Consider the following 23,920-nt stretch of genomic DNA (forward strand, 5'->3'; position numbering starts at 1 on the left):
ACAAACAAACACAGACTTCTCACACCTTAACAATTTTCTCAGTTGACTCAACTTTGTGTGGATATATCTCTATGACATCATATAAAATAGACCAAAAAAGATTTCACTAACGCCTGGTGTGGTCCAGACTCGATGTTTTACAGACCACCGTCATATAGCTGGAATATTGCTGAATGCGGCGTTAAACACAAAAAAATGGGAAGGAATTGTTGCCAAAGAATCACATAAGTGTAACGTTGTGCAGTTAAATTCCCCAGAGCTTGCACCAAGTCTGTTCTACCAGTGTAGGAGATTCTTCCCACATCATCACGCTGCCACCACAAAATGTGTCCACTTTCTGTAAGCAGTTTGTGCTTGTAAACACGACGTCTACCATCTGCACGGTGAAGCACTAAACCAAACTTGTCTCCATCGCAGTTGTGGCCGTACTTTGTGACCTTGACATCATTGACATCCACGGAGACCGCATCCGTTGTCTAAAGCATCTCGCCAGAGACGGCCTCCTTGTCTTCTAGGTAGAGCATCTGCCAGGAGACCACCTCCATGGCAGACTGCATTTCTGCCCAGAAAGCAGGTCAGTGGTTGGATCCCCTAGCCACATGATACCAAATGATGTACTTGTTGTTACCCTACCTGGTATCCATTTCAAACTGTGGCATAGTATCTCAGTGGGCTAAACTCTCATTTCTTACGTTTTGCTGCTTTTGTGTGACGAATCATACCTGGTCCTTTAAGTATGGTCATTCAGACATGACTTTCATCTTCTAACAGCAGTTTATAGCAAGTCATAAGTGATGCTTTTGCTGGAACATTTTGAGTGATCACTTCTGTACGAGGAAGAGTTGGGCTCTACAAAGCGGCTTCTATCAGTATTCCAGGTGTGTCAGCTTGATGGGGGGAGGAGAGCCTGAAGTGAGCAATATTCCAGCTATATGCCGGCGGTCTGTGAATAATTGAGTCTGAACCAGACAATCCAGTAATTGATATCATGAGCATCGATCCTTGCAATGTGGGATCAATGACATGCATCAGCCAAATCATAGAGCCTGACCACCGAACCCATAAGACGCCTCTTACGACAACCATAGTCACCTTTTACGGCAAGCACTAATCTCCTCTGATGTCATAACCACTGAACAGCAGACCAAACGCACATCCTAGCCACTCACTATAATGTTTATTCATGTCCAGATGTGTTAGACTAAAACAGGGGAAAACAGTATAGGGCGTTCACAGCTTTGTACATTGCACCGCTAAGAAAGACACGCTGAGAGGAAGAGACACCAACACAGGTACAAGAGCTGGGCCCCAAACTAGAGTGTATTCTTTAAGTAGACTGACAACCTGACCCTAGTGTTGGTGAACTCTTCTCTCCTGCCGCTGTGTGGTGAATGACAGGAGATTCCTTGGCAGCATCAAACACAACAAAAACATCAGTATATTAGATAACCAATAGCACTCAATAGATGACCTTGTATTGATAAAAACAGCTCTGTTAGATACTGATAACAATAAATTATCTGAGCCCATCCTGGTTTCCTTTGAGGCAACACCAGGAAGACATGGTTCAGTAAGTATTATCTTTCAACAGACCAACCTTATTTCAAGACCCTTCTTGAAAGTAAAACAATTTCCCACATAATTAAACAAGTCATTCCATGTATTCTTAAATCACTTGTAGCAAATATATTTTCATCAAAGTAGTTAAATACTTTAATATTGTTTTGCCTTTGTCTCCAGAAGTATCAAGAAATTCTGAAATGAAATCGGTCTGTCTTTAATATCATATACTGGATGTTTCTTATGATGGTGACTGTCCTACACCTTCTGTTTAATGTATGCAGGCTTTCTTTCTGGTTGTGAGTGAGTGAGTGAGTGAGTGAGTGAGTTAGTGAGTGTCAGCTTGATGTGGGAGGAAAGCCCAAAGTGATGCAGGTCTCAGACGTTTACCACTTTGATGAAATCCACGAGCACAGGTACGGTGCTGACAAACCTAGAAATATAACTGGGGTGAACCAGGATCTGAACCAATGTTCATGTTTTTCAATGCCCAAAGGATGCTACTTTGCACAGCGAATTTCAGCGCCTTAAGACAACTGGGCCCCCCTCCCGTGCCCCCTTTTTTGCTTGTGAAGAGTGTCAGACTGTGAGCATGGTATTGATGGAGACAGCATTGACTATGTTACTTATTTAGGAGAACAAATAAACTCTTGCAGGTAAACCTACGTACACAATTTATTTGTTCAAAATGGCCAACACACATTCCGATAATCTCAAGTCAAGAGTGTCAAGAAAACAAACAAGACATGTAATAAGAGTAAAATATTTGATAAATAAAAGCAAGGTTACTACACAGATATATAACAGACTACAATGCTATATCCATTAGTGTGGTGTTGATAAGCTGCAATAATGTTGGGAAATCAACAAACTCCCATAATAGACGATTTCTTGGAAACGACAAGCTACAAAAAGGGTATTGTTTTGGAACATACATTTCAGCAAAACATTCCAAATGTTTCACTATCATTCATATTTCCTCATGCCATTCACACACAGGCCACGTTCTCATAATGGACTGACACCCTTCATTCTGAGGTATTAGATACAGAAACTTTGGCAATGATTAGGGTTATTCAACGAGGAGGTCTGTTAGACATCAGAGCACAAAAAATGAGAAGACACAGCTACTACAAACTAGCTGGTGTCATGAAAGAAAGAGGTCACACAAATCTACCCATCCTTATCTCTAACCATCACCAATGTCTTGCCAAATGAAATTAGAATAAATCTGAAGAAAAACAGAAAAACGTTAAACAAGAAGTGTGCGCACTTCCTTGCAAAACCAGTAGCAGCTCCATCCCTTCCATTTCCTCAAAGCGTAGACTCAATCAGTCAATCGTTATTCAGTACAGAAGAGGCAAAATGCCTTTAGTACATATGATAGACATGTGCCAAAAGAATTCCCCAGGGCCATTTTGGAAGAAGTCCCTGGAAGAACAAGCTCTGACATCAACCATCCTGGTGTAGTAGTCATTAAAAAAAATACCGGCATTAGCGGTCCAATTCCCCCCCTCCCCAAAATTAAAAGTCTTGTTTCACGGGGCTGCAAAATAATGTCAACACAGAAAACTGAAAACAAAAAACCCAAAACAGTTACTGAATCAGTTGCTCAGTGACCCTTTAGTGCAGTAATCAATATCATACTACCCAACATTTGCAAAGGACCAAAATAGTCACCTTTAGTCAAAGGTGTGGTCCTCAGCAAGTACCGAGTTATATATGTGACCCACCAGGAGAAAAGTACCTTCTTGGTACCAGGACCCAATTGTGCTCTGAAGTCATAAAGAAAGATGTTTGATGTCATCTTACTTCCGTAAAGTGTCATGTTTGGACTACAAAAATAGGCTATTTTCTCTCTCGTTAGTTGGTAATGTAATAAAACAATTTCAAAACATTTCAGCATACATTATATTTCAAAACTGCAACTATTACATCAACAGTTATAAGTCTGAAAATGGGCATTTTCAGAAAATGAGTCTAAACATTTGATGCCATGCGTCTCAGTAATAATTATGAATTGAAGCTTATGAATTGTATTTTTAAGATACCAAAGTTTAAAAAGATATTAAGATGTCAAAATGTGATTTTTCACTCGTAAGGTCTCTTATCTCATGGATGGTCACATATAACGATTCATTAAGAAACCAAATATACATAATAAACATTTACATGTGTGTTGCTTTGCTTAAAGATGTCTCCCTCGGGACTGATTCGTTCACCCTAAATCTTGTTCAACAATCCTCTATCACAGATGGTGTAGTTACTCCACAGGTTCAAGTATTCCACAACTGAGCAATATTATCATCAGTTACCAACAACATTAACTTAACAAGATAATTGATCAACTATTGTATATTACTTTCATTGGTCGGGACGCAAGACTCAGCCAGTGAGTCAAACAGGATCATCTGGGCATGGGGACGGGCCACGAAGAAATCAGGTTCACTTGTGGCCAGAGGTATAATTATACTTGTTTCAACGCTTCAAACATCCAACTTAAACTGAATCTTTAATCAACAGGACAATATTCAACCTTCAAGACTTACACTTACATCATAACATTCTTTAGAGTTTCTTTTAGAACGTATAAATAGTAGGACGCAATAGTTACCTTCAAATCTACCTCACATACTTCATTACATACTTATCAGTGTTTCTCTTAGAATGTATAAACAGTAATTTAGTTAAAAATCAAATGATCCAGGAGAGTATTCTTCACAAGAAGGCAAACCTTTTTACTGTGATGCTTATAACACTGCTAACTCCAGTAATGAAGGAAGCATACAGACATGGTAACACATAGACAAGAGAACCTGATCCAACTTGACATGTCCCCTCAGATACACATTACAACATAGGCATGACACTCCTCCAAACCTCTTCTCTGTACAGCTTTAACAGAGAACCTACAACAAAAGGCATCCTTGAGTAAACATTAACAGTACTAGCTCACAAGTAACCTAAACCACGACAGGGCAGGTGGGGAGAAGCAGGTCATGGACGTGGCTAGTGGATGTCATGGCAAGCAGAATGATGTGTCTCATGACATTAACAGTGGTTCACAGACCCTTCCTTCATGACCTCTATAGGACACCTGAATAATGTTTACACTGACAGAATATTCTGTGCTGAAAGAAAACCCATTATCAAAGAGGATATAGCTCCACCATCCAAGACATCCTCAAGCCAAATTTCAACCTACAAAGGATGACTCCATTAGAAGAACTTGGGATCCTTCTTATCGCCTTTCTGTTCACTGGCGCCTGCACCTTCCTTGCTGAAACAAGGAATGCTGGAGATGCCGACGATTGGGGGCAGGAGCTCCTTGTCCTTCATCTCTGTGGCGGTGATGATCCTCATGGTGTTGGTTGAGCCGGAGCCGGGCTTCCACCCAGTCATCACGACAATCGAGTCCCCTTTTTTGATGAACCCACGCCCCATCCCCGAGCTGATGGCCATCCAGATGCGACGGTCAACATCGGCAGTCCACTCATTCATGCGGCTATCTGCAAAACATTATATTCATCCTTCATAATTGGGGAAGGTATACTTTTTCTCTCATGTAACAGTACTTATTACTCATTATACCTTATTTTGATGAGTGAATGAATGAATCCCCCAGTCAACAAGATATCTGCTCTATCATGCGGAAATAATCATGTCTGGACCAGACAAACCAGCGGTTGATAGCAAGACCAACTTCTTCAGGTTTTGGAATTCCAGATTAAGATAGGTATTATAGCTGCCAAAGGTACCAAACTAGAAAATTAGAATTTGTTCGATCTTCTGGTCGGACATCAAAGCTCAACGATAAAGGAAAAGGTGTAGTTTCAGCAAATTCTGATATTATAGTGAGTGAGTTTGGTTTAACGCCGCTTTTAACATTATTCCAGTTATATCACGGCGTGTCAGCTTAATGTGGGAGGAAAGCCCGAAGTAATGCAGGTCTCAGACGTTTACCACTTCGGTGAAACCCACGAGCACGGGTATGGTGCTGACAAACCTAGAAACATAATTGGGGCGAACCGGGATTCAAACCCTCAATCATAGGTTTCTGGCGTGCCTAAGGGACCTAACTCTGCACAGCGAATCGCGGCACCTTACACGACTGGGCCACCTGTGCCCCCTCTGATATATTATAAGTGGAGTGCCTTGGCTGGACAGGTGCAAACCCCATATATAGACTTCATACCAGTCGATAGTCAAGTCATCGAAGCTAAAGGCTAAATAATAACCTCAATTTACCTGTGTCTATGAAAATGTATTCCGTGTAAATATTTTTTATAGACTGGCATGTTATTTGCATGAATTTATATATCAGAACAGTTGGCAGCTATGCAACATGACCTTGTCAGTGCTTCACAGGTTTGTAAACACAACATTCCTCCATCACTGGCGACCACACACAGCAGTTTCACAGAGTAGTCAATATTATTCCAATAATTACTCTTGATGAGGTCAATATGTGAAAACAAGGACCCAAGGACCTGACCCCTGAGGAGGTCAGACCACCGAAGGAGTCGGGTACGAGGGTCCTTGTTTTCATATATTGACCTCATCAAGAGTAATCAATCGTTGTTATACCGAAATTCACTTTTAAGTTAAAAAAAGTCTTTAAACCATCCTCTGTTTCATTACAGTAACAGTAAAATTAGACATGTCACTATTACATGACACAGGATCTGTATGAAATTCGGGAAGATGGAGGAACGCATTGTCTACAAACCCGTGACATATTGACAATACCATGGGTCCATTATTCAATAGTCGGGTTGTCATGCACCAGTGATGGCGAAACACTTTGTACAAACCCGTGACATATTGACAATATGAAGGGTCCATTATTCAATAGTTGGGTTGTCATGCACCAGTGATGGTGAAACACTTAGTACAAACCCGTGACATATTGACAATATCACTGGTCCATTATTCAATAGTCGGGTTGTCATGCACCAGTGATGGTGAAACACATTGTACAAACCCGTGACATATTGACAATATCACGGGTCCATTATTCAATAGTCGGGTTGTCAAGCACGGGGGATGATTTCAGGTTTAATAAACAAGACATGCTGGAAAATCAGTGTTAGTCTTTCAAACAGTAATAAACAATATACCATAAAGTCATAATAAACACTATGTATATAACAATAAACCTCAATAAACATACTATTATATTAAAGTTAACATTTAACAATAAACTTTATTCGTGTTTTATCATATTCATTTACACATCTAAAATCAACTTGAATCTGAAAACCTATCATTATCAATATCCAAATCAGGACTATTAATACAAAACATTAACAAATGACACATTAAAAAGTTACGACACAGAGCAAGTCAGAGAAATAACACAGACTGATCCCAAATGACAGTTCCACAGAAAATTGTAGACAATTCAATGGCACCGTCAAATATGCCACAGCTGACTGAAGCCAAACAGTCATTCATCCAGAGTGCCAAAATAATATTAAAAGCTATCCAGTTGAATAATGAGCTGATCGTCATGACATTCAATCATTAAGTTATTTCACCAATGATCATAAAACAAATTAATCATTTTAAACATCAAACATTTTTACATTCTGAGAATGTCTTTATCAAATTATTCAAAACTCTCCTGGATGCAAGCAATTTTTTTTGTTTTCACACAAAATATTTAACTTCTGACTCTTTGTTTGACTTTTTTTTCACACTCCTCAAAAGAGAAATGTTGCCAACCAGCTCCAACTTTTGTTTGTTTGTTTGTTGTTTAACTCCGCACTCAGCAATATTCCAGCTATATGACGGCGGTCTGTAAATAATTGAGTCTGGACCAGACAATCCAGTGATTGACATGAACATCTATCCACGCAACTGGGATATGATGACATGCATCAACCAAGTCACTGAGCCTGACCACCCGATCCCGTTAGTCGACTCATACATAGTCGCCTTTTACGGCAAGCATGGGTTGCTGAAGACCGATTCTAGCTTTCTCCAACTTTTCAAAAGCCTTTACCTGAGAACCAATTGCTATTCTTCTTCAAAAACATGAACGGCATTAAATCATTACCCTTATCTGGAGGTACAACACTTCAGCATCTTGGTACTAGAGTTGCTTTTTTATATGATCTGAATAAACTTCATTCAATATAACGGTTTGATTGGCATTCTAGAAGTTTGCAAATAAGTTAGATAAACGTACAGCTTTATGGATAACAAAATTTGGTTTATTGCATACAGCAAAGATTTTTCTGATTCATTCAATATGAAGGTTTTCTCTCACTTGCAGTAGAAGTAAAACCAAAACCAAAACCAAAATTATATAACAAGGCAACTTATCCATCGACCCACAAAGAACAATGACAGTACGACACACTACAGCTGTGACAAGGTGTGGAGATCAACAGAGGACACACACAGCCGCTTCACTGTACACGGCAAGCTTAGCATCTCAGACCACTGATTCTCAAAACGCATCTACAATTGTTTGGGCCTCCTCAAAGTAATCTCTGCTGTAGTAAATTCATGGTAAAGTTCGGGAGTTACGATAATCGGAAGAGTGATGTGATTGCTTTGTGACTTGGAGTACATTCCAGCTGGACCCAGCTTACAGGTCATCTAACACAAAACAATCATAGTTTTAAGACTGTTGTAAGTCCATATTAAAGGATGGGTGTTACGACAGCCGTGGAATGGGGCACTAAAATAGATACAGTGGTCCAGATGTTAAGTTTGCTTTGCAAGTTGGCCCAGTTCTGCTCATGCCAACACAGCACTATGACAGTCAGGAGATATTAAACAGAGTAGTCCGTGTCTGCCAGGAGACATTAAACAGAGTAGTCCGTGTCTGCCAGGAGATATTAAACAGAGTAGTCCGTGTCTGACAGGAGACATTAAACAGAGTAGTCCGTGTCTGTCAGGAGATATTAAACAGAGTAGTCCGTGTCTGCCAGGAGATATTAAACAGAGTAGTCCGTGTCTGACAGGAGACATTAAACAGAGTAGTCCGTGTCTGTCAGGAGATATTAAACAGAGTAGTCCGTGTCTGCCAGGAGATGCTGTAACATCTTGCATCTGTCCTATTACAATGTTGGCACAATAGAACTGGGCCTTCCACGGCACACCATACCATATCATACCAGACATTCAAAAAATATATTAACATTTGGCAACTACCGAAAATAAGAAGATCCCATTGTCCTCAGGAAAAACACAAACGGGCCCAATCACCCTTGGTGAGCGGCAAGTACATATACCTGTGTGCATGCACACCTATCATTTCCATGAGCTGTAAATGTAGCTATGAGTTTGTTCCATCTCTACTGATGATTCAAATTTGTGTGAGAACTGGAACCCAATTGCCAAAGTATGTCTGCTCAGTAAGACAACACATCAACTTTGGACTATGCTAATATGAAGGCTGATGTGTACATTACTATGGTGAAAAATTATTTAAAGATTACGCCTGTTGTGATGGCAAAGTCACAAATTAAATGGTACTGGATTATTTGTCAGATATGCATAGTGAAAAAAGCGCAAAGAGGTTTATGCCACTTTAAGCAGTATTCCAGCAGTGGTGGTGGGAGGGGGATGCGAGTGTACCTACCGCATTTGCCATACTAAGCGCCCCTCACCGAATCGTAGACCAATCTGTAATTAATCTTTATAAGCGCCCCCTACTAAGACCAAAAATGAACATGACAGTCTTCCTTGTCATGTGTATAATACAGAATTGTTCATAAATGTAAAGTGAGTGAGTGAGTTGGGTTTAACGCCACTTTTAACAGTATTCCAGTTATATCACGGCGTGTCAGCTTAATGTGGGGGGAAAGCCCGAAGTGATGCAGGTCTCAGACGTTTACCACTTTGGTGAAACCCACGAGCACGGGTATGGGGCTGACAAACCTAGAAACATAATAGGGGGGAACCGGGATTTCGAACCCACAATCATAGGTTTCTGGCGTGCCCAAGGGACACAACTCTGCACAGCGAATCATGGCGCCTTAGACGACTGGGCCACCCGTGTCCCCCCCATAGATGTAAAGGCACATGTAACTTCCCAGTAACTATAATCACAACAATTTTAGTTTTATAGATATTTAAACTAATTTTGCTCATGAACGCTCAGTCTCTGGCAACAAATGTAACTTGCTGTGAAGGGTTTTGATATGTTCCCCCCTATTTGTAAATTACCTAAGCCCCCAGGAGACTTATTGCGGCGAATACGGTAGAAGTTGCTATGGAAACCAGTTTATGCTTAGCGGACATTATTACTACGGATTAGAGAGTTTAAACAGTCACCATGGCTGACAACCCAATCATATCAAGTCTTGAGACAAGCTTGCTGTTGGCCTACTCTAATCTCCATGAGGAAGAATATCTTGGTCCCCTGTGAATAATGAAGTCTGGAAGAGGAAACAGACCATCAGTCATGTGTCCATCTGATACCCATTTCAGCAGGCTCCAAGGTCACAAGGTCACAGGGTCACAGGGTCACAGCCAAGGTAGGCACACCTAGGTGCCGTTGGTCAAAACAGCCTTAGCGCTACGAGTCTAAATATATGTTAAGGTATGGGAGTTACGATCACAGTACTGCTAAGATCGCTTCGTACAACAGTACCCTGGTGGTCGCATCCAGTGACATACTCTATTAAGGGGCTACGGGTGGCCCAATCGTCTAGGGTGCTGCAAATTCACTGTGCAGAGTGGTTCTCCCTTGAGCACGCTAGACACCCATGATAGTTTGAATCCCGGTTCGCCCCGATTATGTTTCTAGGTTTGTCAGCACCCTTCCACATCAAGCTGACACTCCGTGACATAACTGGTTGGTTGGTTGGTTGGTTTGTCGTTTAACGCAGCACTCAGCAATATTCCAGCTATATGATGATGGTCTGTAAATAATCAAGTCTGGACCAGACAATCCAGTGATTGACATCATAAGCATCAATCCACGCAATTTGGATACGATGACATGCATCAACCAAGTCAGCGAGCCTGAACACCGGATCCCCTTATTCGCCTCTTACGACAACCATAGTTGCCTTTTACGACAAGCATGGGTTGCTGTGTAGACCTATTCTACCCCAGATCTTCACAAGTGAGTGAGTGAGTGAGTGAGTGAGTATTGTTTCACACCGCTTTCAGAATTATTCCATCAATATCACATTGGGGTACACCAGAAGTGGACTTTTGCCCATTGTACTCATGTGGGGATCAAACCCATGACTTCCGTGTGACAAGCAAACACTTTAAACTTAAACACTCGGCTAGCCTACCACACCACACAAGTTAAAATATGACCCACTTTGCCACACTGACTCCTGGGATGTGGTGAAAAAGAAGCATACATACACAAGACTGTTCCTGTGACATGGTGAAACTAGTTCTAAGCAGGCAAGACTCAAAATATTAATCTTATTAATTAGAGCATCCAAGACAAAGGATTAATGGAAAGACAGTATGCTAAGGCTTAAATACTAAAAAAAATATATAGGTCTAGTTACCCGAGCCGGCAGCTTCATCTTGATTGGGGAAAAAAAAACAAGGACATATCAATAGGTGTCAGGGAAGCATCTTGTCACGGAGGGCATAACTCCATGCGTGTACACACATAACATGTCAACTCTGTTAGGAACAGGCTCTGCATGAATTAGTAACACACTGGCAATGGACACTCCCATTCCACAAAGCCATCTCAGTCTACCACAAATTCAAACCGTCACCGCCAGAGTACCATCAGTGTAAAAAATACCTGCCAAACAGATTTCATAGGACGGAAAAGGCAAAACAGTGATGGACATATGGATCACTGAAAATCAGTGATGACACAAGGTGTTTGTGCGATCTCATTAAATCAGAGCTTAGTCCTCGCTTTCGCTAAACAAAGATCTGAGGACATCCCATTACGGGTCACGTCTTTTCATCTGACTAATCAAAGTGTCGCTTGCCAGATCATGAAAGCGACAGCCGGAATGTGTTTTCTAATCATGCAACCTTGAAAACGTTAACACAGTGGCCCGTATGACTGATTCCGTCAAAATTATCGTCTATCTCTCGCTTCCTTGGGATAAACATTTGAACGGAGGAGGCGTTGCACAGTACATGGGAAGCACTGCCATACAATCTCAACCATAAATTAGACATTCCGGAATGTTCGTTTGTTCAGTTTTCAAAATTTTAATTGAGAATTGAGTCATCATATTTTTTAAGCGTAGTCTGAAATGGAAGTCGCCTGGTTGAAACGAGTGCCGTAAAGCTCGAGAAAGCTGCTTTCTAATTGGCTGATGTCGACTTCTTATTAGTCATGTCAGTGGTCGGTCAAAGTTCACGAAAGGTCGTTCTGACGTGACCTGTAATGGGATGTCCTCAGATCTTTGTTTTGCGGCAGCGAGAACTTTGATCTGATTTTAATGAGATTGGGTGTTCGTGAGAAGGGTAAGCGTGAAAGTATATCTGTTACAACACTGTAAGACTGCTTTGTGGAACAAGGCTGTGGAATGATGATGAAGATAATGATGATGGTAATGATGATGATGAAGATTATGATGCAGCAAGCTATCTTGAAACAGGGGATAGACATTTGTAGCTCTGCCACTGCTTTGTGAAAGGGGCCCCAGAATTGAAGGCTCATAACAAATTTTTGGGGGTCAGTTTCCCACAACCCTGGGTAATCTGAAACACCGGTTTAATGGCTCAGGATAAGCTTGAGTTGATTTTCAGGTCAGGTTGCTTAACACTACCACATGTCAGCATGCCCATTTCATCATGACCACACGACGAGCTGCGGCACAAACCATGTCCACAAGGATGCATGATGCACATTAGTTCCAACTCAACTACTCCTAATGGTGATCATTTCATCCATTGCCATTGGAAATCAATTTAGAAAAAAACCCCAAAAATATAAACTATTTATTCCATAAATAGGCCCCTTAACAGTGCGAGGGCACAAGAGAGAGCAGAATTATTCTGTCAGGCACTGACCATTTGATACATCAGGAGGGTCTGGGATTTTTTTACCCAAACGTTTATTCCAGAAATATATGGTTGGCTGGTTGGTTTGTTGTTTAAAGCCGCACTCAGCAATATTTGGCATTAAAACTCCAAACGTAATTTAAAGTTTGAAACCTATACAAAATTGAGTGAGTGAGTATGGTTTTTACACCGCTTTTAGCAATATTCCAGCAATATCACGGCGGGGGAACACCAGAAATGGGCTTCACACATTGTACCCATGTTGGGAACGAACCCGGGTCTTCGGCGTGACGAGGGAACGCTTTAACCACTAGGCTACCCGACCGCCCCCCTATACATAAACATTAATATCTGTCAAATTAAAGTGTCCACACTATTTTACTCTTCCTTTTCATCATGACAAGGGCACCCAAATTCTGAATGACGACGGAATGTTCTAAAGTGTACAGTACTTCACATGAACCCAAAGTTGACAAGCCGAATATGTGCACTCTCAAGTTGGCAGCTTCGATGATGTCACACTTCTCGCCATAAAGCGACAAATCACTATCGATGCGGCTGTTCGAAAATAGGTGGCGTTTCAACACAGTGATTGAACAAGCATCGTGCATATGGTGTCTCAGAGAACAATCCTAGTCTCCCACCCCAGAGTATCAAATGGTGGCTCCATCATCACTTTGGGCATGCTGACAGTATGATAGCTGCATAAATACTTGAGTCAAACTGGTCATATTCAAGCTGTTCGTGTATTTTAATCGAGAACGATATGCATTACACAGTACAGACTAACCCTGACCCCAAAACGTAGTTCACGTTAAAACTATGATGCTGAAGACCATGTGGCAATGCAATGAAATACTCTGATATATTCTGATTGGTTGATGAGATGGTCATGTGATCCATGCTGGAATAGAATGATCCGTCAGCCAATACTAATTCACAACAACAAGTACAACGCTATGGACCTGTGAGGGCATCAAGATCCTCCGGGCTGCAGTCTCGATCTGCTGAACAAAACAACCAGATAAGTTTAGTAAAGAAATCAAGAATCACACTCATTCAAAAAAGCATGCGCCATTTTCAGTCTAAATCAAAGTTGTTGCTATGGAAACTTGGATAATAAATTTTTCAAAAATCCCAAACTATCAAAAGGCATCAGTTTACCACTAGACCTATCTATGTGCCAAGTTTGGAGAAGAAATATTGCATGGTTTTCAAGATCTGCTCTGATAAGGAGCACTACCGCCATTTTCGGTCTAAGTCAAAGTACTTGCCAAGGAAACTTGAATTAATAAATTTTTCAAAAATTCCAAACTATCAAAAGGCACAAGTTCACCACGAGACCTATCTATGTGCCATGGTTAAGATATCTCTCGTGGGTTTTGAGTACTGCACCGGAAACGAAATGAGACAGAAGGACGGAGAGACAGCACCCATTCCTATATCCCCCTTCCACTTCGTGACGGGGGTTAATAAACAACAGGCACAAAACAGGAATAATCAATGACCTTGGCATTTTAAACACCAAAATAATTTTGTGTGCACACTGAATTCCCTCAGCTCTATGCAATGATACAACCTTCTGTCACACACTACGTTTACAATAGAACATGATTAAAATACCGTAATCATACAAACAATTATAATAAAAATTATGAAAGTCCCTCCAATAATTACATATTTTCACATTTTTTATTCGTTTGTTGTTTAACGCTGAACTAAGCAATATTCCAGCTATATGACAGCAGTCTGTAAATACAAGGTTTGGACCTGACAATCAATTAATTATATACTTTGAACAATGAGAGAATCCAAAATGAGAGAAACAAACTATAGGTAAAACGAACACATGTCCCTAGTGCCTTGGCATTCGCTGTAACCAAGTTTTACAGCATGTGAACAGATTCTTCACACAATCTATTCCAAAAATTGTTTTTATTTGAGAACTGTCAGAGAAATATACCCAACTGCTAAAGAAACGCATAACTCAAAGAAACGCAAAATTAATGTTTAATACTTTAGCATGATCAATGTTGATCGTTACTAATAGATTTGTTAAATTCAACATGTTAGCTTTAATCACCTACAAAAAATATCTTTCTAGCTCATATAGTTTCCAAGATGTAACCCTTCAAACTTATCCGGCATGTGCGTTTCTTTTGTAGTTGAGTATATATAACATATATCATATTGTTTTTTCCCCAAGATCAGTGCACAATTAAGGATACTAATGTCCAAATTTGGGAAATTTCTCTTTGTCTGGCGGTACAATTCCAACTGTTTGTTTGTTGTTTAACGCTGCACTCAGAAATATTCAAGCTATAAGACGGTGGTCTGTAAATAATCAAGTCTGTACCAGACAATCCAGTGATTGACATCATGAGCATCGATCCACACAATTGGGATACAATGACATGCAGGATGTCTGTTGAAAAATGTAAAAGTTTTCTCGATCTTTTATATTTTTTTATTTGTGTGTTGTTTAACACCGCACTTAGCAATATTCCAGCAGTATGACGTGATGGTGGCTGGTAAATAATCAAGTGTTGACCAGACAAACCAGTGATCAATAATGTGGCCGACGATCCCCGCCATCACGTGGGTGAAACAAGTCACGGAGCGTAACACTGATCCATTTGATCCAATTATGACCAGCATAGGTCGCCGAGAACCTAGGCCCAGTTCCACAAAACCATTGCAGTGCTAATATGATCATTAGTCTATGTTAAAGAATGGGAATTACGATCACCGTAGTGCTACAACTATCGTAAGCCCATGTTGAAGTATGGGAGTTACAAATACCTTAGTGCTACGTCTATCGTAAGCCCATGTTGAAGTATGGGAGTTACGAATACCTTAGTGCTATGACTTTCGTAAGCCCTTGTTGAAGAATGGGAGTTACGAATACCTTAGTGCTACATTTATCGTAAGCCCATGTTGAAGTATGGGAGTTACGATCATCTTAGCGCTACGACAATCATAAGCCTAAATTTAAGCATGTGAGTTACGCTACGACTATCATTAACCCATATTAAAGTATGTGAGTTTTGCGGAACGGGGCCCTGTTTCTACCTGGAATCCCTACCAGGTGGCTGCTCAGAACCAGTCTAAAGTAACATAGTATATCAACAGCAGATTGAAACCTCAGAAAGGTGACCCAGAATCACGTTCAACTGGAAACCCAGTCACGACTACTTAGGACCTCAAATTGAAACATCAGAAAAATAAATATTTCCAAGTTTATTTTAATCAATATATGTGTTCATATAAAACTCACTGGTAAAATATTTTCAATGAAAAGAATAACATAAGAAAAGAAATCTGATCTAAAAGATCACTAAAACAGTAATGCTGAACAAAATGCATTGAACTACTCCAGGCGAGTTAGACCTGCAACCAACAAACAGAATCATCTCAACATCATAGATCTGACAGATCTCGCAACAAGGCCTCAAAACAAACAAGGTAGGGGCTGGTAATTTATTATGGGGAAAGGGGGCAGTGAAATTGTTGTTTGTAGGCCTGTGTCATACTGCCCAATCCCAATTTATTTAACTAGTCCCTGAATAATGTTCAAATTCACTTTTAATAGGACTGTAATTTTTTCATGACACCCCCCACCTTCAACCCCCCCCCCCGACATACCCACACACAAAAATCTTACCAACCCACCCTTCCTCCATACAATAAATTACCAGTCCCTTTTTCGACAATGCAATCTTCCTTTTTTCTTCACAATGGATTCATTACATTTGTCATTTCATTAAACTTATATTTATTAACGAAGTGTGTGTGTGTGTGTGTGTGTGTGTGTGTGTGTGTGTGTGTGTGTGTGTGTGTGTGTGCTCACTGAGATTCCATCCCCCAAGTTTAATACAAATACCCTACTCAGACACAGTATACTGACTCCAAGCTGACCAGTCCTTGTTTTAACCCTTAATGTAGACCGCCAGACAGGGTAACAACAAGTACCATCTTTTAACGTCTTTTGTTATGACATGTTTGGGGATCCAACCCCACACCTTCCGCTCTCTGGGCGGACTCTCTACCACTCGACCACGGAGGTGATCTTGAAGTTTGGAATTTCTAATAAAGAACATTTCCTGTCACCAACATCCAGCAACACACACACAGGCATGCACCATTTACCCAGAGTACCCTAGCCTTCATCACAACATCCTGCCACACACACAGGCATGCACCATTTACACACACACACCTGGCCTTTTATTGGTGAAATGCAGATGTATGTTTAAAATGTGATCCCAACCCATGCTTACATCACCCCCAACAACCACAACATGTGACAATTAATCACCAGACTTGAAGTAAAACATCAAGATATCAGAGAAATGGAGATCGGCTAAACAAGGTTTTGCTGAAAACACAATCGGCGAATCTGTAAACGAGCATTGACCTCAACATTAGTTAAAGACATCCACCTTCAGCTGTAGCTGTTTCAATGCTCACTCTAATCTCCGATCTGTCATGCATTGCCTTTGAACACACTAAAGCAGTATTCTACATCCACAACAATATGGCACCAAATACCTTTGCCATCGAGTCAATCAACACATGCCTCTCCACAAACTGCAGCATCAACGCCTGATTGGGCTGCAAAATCTATCTCCACTGTGCTCTTATTACCATATAACAAGGGACAACTGACACGTTTTCGATGGTTATTCTGCTACCAAAATATACATCAAGTCAGTGCATTAATTCTACCTTACCAGCAACAGAAATTGGCTCTCGTCCTATAGTCCTTGCCAAACTGTCCAATAGTTAAGCCATCATAAAGACTTGTAGAAATTTAACATCTTAAAAGGTTTTGCAATAAGATTAATATTATTTTTCAGGGCATTATCATTTGCAGAAGTCCGAGGTCTGCCATTCACTCCCTGATGAATGAAGTCAGTTGATAGACCGAGGGCTCCTACAAAATGAAAACTGCCTAAAAAATAATGTTACTTTTATTACAGCAAAAGACAGAATTTGTTACTAATCCCCAAATGAACACAACAACAAACAGCCGCAGAAGTTACATCCGATAAGATGACGGATAATTCTATCCAATTTAGCCATAATCATGATATAATAGAAGAATGGACTAAAACTCAGTGCCTTACAAGAAACAAAAGAGTGAGTGAGTGAGTATGGTTTTACGCCGCTTTTAGCAATATTCCAGCAATATCACGGCGGGGGACACCAGAAATGGGCTTCACACATTGTACCCATGTCGGGAATCGAACCCGGGTTTTCGGCGTGATGAGCGAATGCTTTAACCACTAGGCTACCCAACCGCCCAGAAACAAAAGAAGTTTGGTCACACATTCAAGGTCAGCATTTCAATACTCTTCAAGATCATGTTCAAAGACGGTTCTGCATCGACAATTTCCAGGCAAGATACACTTTTTCACGTTCGCAACTGCGCCCACCCAGGTCTCGCTCCTTGGCCCGAGCTCCTGGTGCGCTAATCATTGTAGTTCTTTATGATGGGCGTTCCTACGATGGGCATCCCGTCCTGTTCGGGGACGGTGATGATGCGCAGGGTGTTGGTGTACCCCGACCCCTGCTTCCACCCCGTCACAATGATCACAGAGTCTTCGGGGTGCAAAAATCCTCGGCCGCGCCCTACCTTGAGGCAGCAAGCGATACGATTGTCCATGTCTTCAGTCCACACGGGCGTGCGTTCATCTAGTGTAACAAGCAGACACAAGGAAGGAGGTGAAGGAGAAGGCCAGGCCAGTGCCGAGCCAGGAACTGCCCCGAGATGTCAGTCTTTTCTCGTAAACTAAACTGGATGTCAGCCACTGTGCATCTCTGATGCTTCACGGATTTGTATACACTACATCCCTCCATCACCTATGAATACATCAATTGGGATCGATGACATGTATCAACCAAGTCAGCGAGCCTGACTGCTCAATCCCGTTAGTCGCCTTTTACGACAAGCATAGTCGCCTTTCACGGCAAGTATGGGTTGCTGAAGACCTATTCTACCCCGGAATCTTCACAGGTATACAGCCACATTGAGGTGTAATAGTGACGTGTGTCTACTTTTAGTCAGCTAATGAGGCAGTGTAGGCATCACTGTGTCTTCTCTTTAGGTGTCTTCTCTTTGCATGAACTTTGTGCTAACCCTACCAATGCCATACACTGAAGTGAGTGAGTGAGTGAGTGAGTGAGTGAGTGAGTGAGTGAGTGAGTGAGTGAGGTTTTACGCCGCTTTTTTAGCAATATTCCAGCAATGTCATGGCAGGGGACACCAGGCTTCACACATTGTACCCATGTCTGGAATCGAACCCGTGTCTTCGGCGTGACAAGTGAACGCTTTAACCACTAGGCTACCTGACCGCCCAGCCATACATTAAAACAGTGGGCAGATTGCAGCAAGGCAATGGCACATGTACAGTGTTTGACATAACGTTCAAACCAACAGTCGGGCAGGTGACCCATGAGTGTTGCCTCTTAGTGTCGCGTCAAAGATTATTGCACTTATATAGCGACGTGCATGCAGGTATGAGTGTGTGGCTGCTTGTACTAGTCCGGACTGATGTATAGTGCTAGCCCACTGAGATACCATGCCGCAGTTTAACATGAATACCCCACTCAGACACAGTATACTGACTCCGAGCCAACCAGTCCTTGTTTTAGCCCTTTAATGCCGAGCGCCAGACAGGGTAACAACAAGTATCATCTTTTAACATCTTTTGGTATGATGCGGCCGGGGATCGAACCCCGGACCTTCCGCTCTTCGGGCGGACGCTCTACCACTAGACCACGGAGGCGGTGTGTATTCATGGATGATGGAGGAACGTAGTGTATACAATACCGTGAAGCATTGACGATGGCAAACGTGCAGTGTCAGCAATAACGATTCAGGCAACATTAACATCTAGATCTAAGTCCACTTTCTCATTAACAGAAAATTGTGATGGTTTCACGCCGTTATTAGCAAAATGTAAACAATATGACGGTGAAACAAGAAATGGACTTCACACATAGTACTTACATGGGAATCGTACCATGGTCTTTGAGAATATTCAACCACCTAATGGAGTTTCTTGAGCTTTCAACATTCACATCAGGTTATGCAAATCTTGCAATGCCTGTGTAACTCATCAGAGGCATAGCGGCCAACTTGCCCAAATTTCAATCAGTACATGTGTATTTTGTTACGATCTTCTGGTTGGGACACCAGAACCCACTTGCACGAAGCGATCTTAGCGCTAAGACTATCGTAAGCCTATGTTAAAGTATGGGAGTTACGATCATCTTAGCGCTAAGATCGCTTTGTGCAAGTAGGCCCTGAACCCAACAATATTTTATCACTATTTTGACTCCAGCAACTTCCAAAACATACGAGTGGAGTTTCTCAGAGACTTCATAAAACAAGACGCGCTCATGGCTGTAGCACGCTGTGTAATTTTAAATAATTACCCTCTCTTTACTGGTGTCTAGGAAAATTTAGTCCTTGGGATTTTCTTTTTTTAGATTGGAGTGAGTGAGTGAGTGAGTATGGTTTTACGCAGCTTTTAGCAATATTCCAGCAATTTCACAGCGGGGGACACCAGAAATGGGCTCCACACATTGTACACATTGGGAATCGAACTCGGGTCTTCGGTGTGACGAGCGAACGTTTTAACCACTAGGCTACCCGACCGACCCTTTTCTAGATTGGAAAGGAAGTAATCATATTTCGTATTTTTAGTTGGAAATTAACAAAACTTACAAAAAAGACAGTTGGTAGCTATGCATATGTGAGATAAGGTGAAATGGGGTTTAAAGGCGTGTTCAGGAATAATTCACTAGCAGCTATGATATATATAATATAGCAGCAATCTTCTCAACATGACAGTTTATTCAAAAAGACTTGACAGCTTGAAGCAGTTCCTGAGGCACAACAAGCAAGGTTACCATGGTTACAGTGGGTTTGGCAGACAGATACAACACAGGCATGCAGGAATTCTAAAAACAGGGTTCGAAATTAACACAAGTCTGCCAGTCCAAGATTAGCAACAATCAGTCAGGAAGGACAAGAGACATTTCCTTGTGGACTACCAAATTAACACTAATTAGATGGCAAGCGCGTAGAAGATTTTACGGACTGGTGAATTTAAGTTAATATCTAACCCTGCCAAAGGATGTACATCAGTATAAATATGACAGGACATGTTCAAAGCAGAACGATAAAATATTCAGAAATTTTGATTTCATTTGGAAATGGATAAATGACCTGACAAAGGCTGGATATGAGCATCACTGGATCTGTTTAGTCAGTGAAGTGTGGACACACAAAAGAGTAATTTTGACTTCACATTATTACAATGTGATCATTATTCTGATGTTTCAACATTTTTGAAGCTCTACACACTATACTATGTCACCGAGGACAGAACGTCAGCAGCAGAGGTGCAACACACGGTATCCACTCCTACAGAGGCCACAAACATGCAGGTCTACAAAATACTCTTAAAAGGGTAACGTGAGTGAGTGAGTTGGGTTTAACGCCGCTTTTAACAGTATTCCAGTCATATCGCGGCGTGTCAGCTTAATGTGGGAGGAAAGCCCGAAGTGATGCAGGTCTCAGACGTTTACCACTTTGGTGAAACCCATGAGCACGGGTATGGTGCTGACAAACCTAGAAACATAATCGGGGCGAACCGGGATTCGAACCCACAATCATAGGTTTCTGGCGTGCCCAAGGGACGCAACTCTGCACAGCGAATCGCGGCGCCTTAGACGACTGGGCCACCCGTGCCCCCCAAAAGGGTAACGCTATTTTTCAGGGCATTATCATTTTCAGAAGCCTGAGGTCTTCAATAAACTGCCGGCAAAGGAGGGCAGTTGAAAAGACCGAGGACTGCTACAAATGATAATGCCCTGAAAAGTAGCGTTACCGTTATTATAGCTAAAATGGATGGAATTTTATATCAAATAAAAAGAAACACAACGTCACCTAACAATGGCCCGTCGTCAAACAATATGAGGGCATTATCAAGTTACAGTGGCCCGCTTATTTCTGATTACATGCGGGCGGTTTAATGATAATTCTATCCATTTTAGCTATAATGTACATTAGACACATACGCTGATCCACTAAACAAATGCACTGGTCCACCAGACAGATACACTGGTCCACTGGCCAAATGCCAGTGAGTGAGTGAGTGAGTGAGTGAGTGAGTGAGTGAGTGAGTGAGTGAGTGAGTGAGTGAGTGAGGTTTTACGCCGCTTTTTTTTTATATAGCAATATTCCAGCAATATCACGGCGGGGGACACCAGAAATGGGCTTCACACATTGTACCCATGTTGGGAATCGAACCCGGGTCTTCGGGCATGACGAGCAAATGCTTTAACCACTAGGCTACCCGACCGCCCTCATTGTGGTTTGAACATTCTTGAGTAACTAGTAACATCAAACATGTCTCATTTTATTAAATTTGACATCCTCAGACACAGAATAATTACAGCAGCACTACAGGAGGAAAGCAGGCACCATTGAAGCACAACAAACCAACTACCCATCCCCGAATACCTGTATTTTACCTCCATTCTATATTCACCCTACACCCATTTGCCACCACAACTTCGGTTGGTTTGTTGTTTTACGCCGTACTCAGCAATATTCCAGCTATACAACGGCGGTCTGTAAATAATCATGTCTGGACTTGACAATCCAGCAATTGAGTAAGTGAGTGAGTTGGGTTTAACAGTTTAACTTTTAACAGTAATCCAGTTATATATATGATAAAACGGGTCTTAAATCACGAAATGCATCAAATCACGTGAGCACCTTGGTTAAAAACATGAACAGATTTGGAAAATATCTGCTGACAACGAGTTGGCGGTGCACATGCTTTGCAAATCCTGAAATCGACCGAAATCTGCACGACAGTTTACGAACCTGATTTTGATTTCGGTGAGCTATTTTGATTGTATTATGCATAGACTTGTTATTCCAGCCAAAATGTAACTCCATGCATAGAAAGTTTCACCACAGACTGTAAAACAACCTTATATCAAATCAGTAAATTAAAGGACAACGTGATGTGAATATTTCAACAAGTTGCACGTTTTATGGGAAAGACATCGGATGAAAGCAGAGGAAAACTACACCATTGAACCGTGTTGGGAGCATGGATAAGAGTAAAGTGATTACCTCCCTTTGAACATATCCACACACTCTTGAAGGTCAGACGGGCGACTCCACATCCCTCCGCTTGTCAGTATGGCATAACTTCCACTTCACATGCCATAAAAACACAGCAGTTACCTCCCCTTGTCCGGGACAAGTGTTTGTTTGTTTGTTTGTTTGTTTATTTGTTGTTAAGCCGCACTCAGCAACATTCCAGCTATCTGACGGCGGTCTGTAAATAATCGAGTCTGGACGAGACAATCCAGTGATTGACATCACGAGCATTGATCCATGCATTTGGAATACGATGACATGCATGAACCAAGTCAGCGAGCCTGACCAGCCGATCCTGTTAGTCGCCTCTTACGACAAGCGTTGTCACCTTTTATGGCACACATGGGTCGCTGAAGACCTATTCTACCCCGAATCTTCAGCAACAGTTTCATCATGCCAAGGGACCAGGAAGCTGAGGGGTTTAACTCTGCACAGCGAATTGCAGCACCTTACACGACTAGGGGCACCCAAATATGTATCTTAACATTGAATTCACTCTTCCTTCCCCTTTAAGAAATTAAACAATAGGTTGTTATGACAATTATCGGAATTCTTAAATTTTGAATTATAGATTTTTTTCAATAATTTGCCGAATATCGTCCTCCGAAGATGCCTACATAAAAAACCCTGAATGCCAATCCTTTGCAGTTTATGCTTGTCCACTAGCCTGAGACTACTAAACTGAGCTGGACGAGGACAAAAGGTCATGATGGTCGTCCTCACTGATGGCACTTCAGGGCCCACTTGCACAAAGCGATCTTAGCGCTAAGATCATCTTAACTCCTATACATTAACATAGGCTTAAGTTAGTCTTAGCGCTAAGATCGTTGTGGGCCCTGGACTATAATTTTAAACCAGCTCTCAGTGCTTCAATTTTGATGCAAACTGGGACTGTGATAAAATGTAAACAGTAAACATTTTTGTCTCGTTTAAACAGAACCAGAACAAAATCCGTTGACTTGTGAAATGTTCCAGCTAGTCCCCAGGACCAGTCATATCGAATTTATAACTGTACATGTAAATGTCGCATTCTCCCAAGGCTTCCATAGAGATGCAAATGTATCTGAGGTGAGGTGAGGTGAGGTGAGGTGAGGTGAGGTGAGGTGAGGTGAGGTGAGGTGAGATGGATGAAGTGAAATGGGGTTTAATGTCACGTCCATGATCATTGCACTTATATGGCGACTAGTCTGAGGTGAGGTGAGG

The 23,920-nt window shown here is 41.5% G+C and overlaps 1 protein-coding gene across 12 annotated transcripts in view; it reads right to left on the reverse strand.

The window, feature by feature from the left end:
• Positions 1-1,158: 1,158 nt before the first annotated feature.
• LOC124140779 (pyruvate kinase PKM-like) overlaps positions 1,159-23,920 on the reverse strand; it is an 82,810-nt gene continuing 60,048 nt past the window's right edge. For 6 of the 12 annotated variants that reach the window (XM_046508533.2, XM_046508527.2, XM_046508532.2 and 3 more), the window contains exons 13-15: positions 13,491-13,532; positions 11,055-11,072; positions 1,159-5,069 (exon numbers count right to left, since the gene is read on the reverse strand). In XM_046508533.2, the coding sequence (XP_046364489.1) occupies positions 4,780-5,069; positions 11,055-11,072; positions 13,491-13,532 (350 nt within the window). In that variant the 3' untranslated portion in view covers positions 1,159-4,779. Of the gene's footprint in view, positions 5,070-11,054; positions 11,073-13,490; positions 13,533-16,311; positions 18,223-23,920 lie in introns of those variants that run through there. The other 6 variants (XM_046508528.2, XM_046508535.2, XM_046508531.2 and 3 more) reach the window with 6 other exon arrangements.

The sequence above is a fragment of the Haliotis rufescens genome, unplaced genomic scaffold (assembly GCF_023055435.1).
Source record: "Haliotis rufescens isolate VD_foot unplaced genomic scaffold, xgHalRufe1.0.p SCAF_60, whole genome shotgun sequence".
Lineage (NCBI taxonomy): Eukaryota > Metazoa > Mollusca > Gastropoda > Lepetellida > Haliotidae > Haliotis > Haliotis rufescens.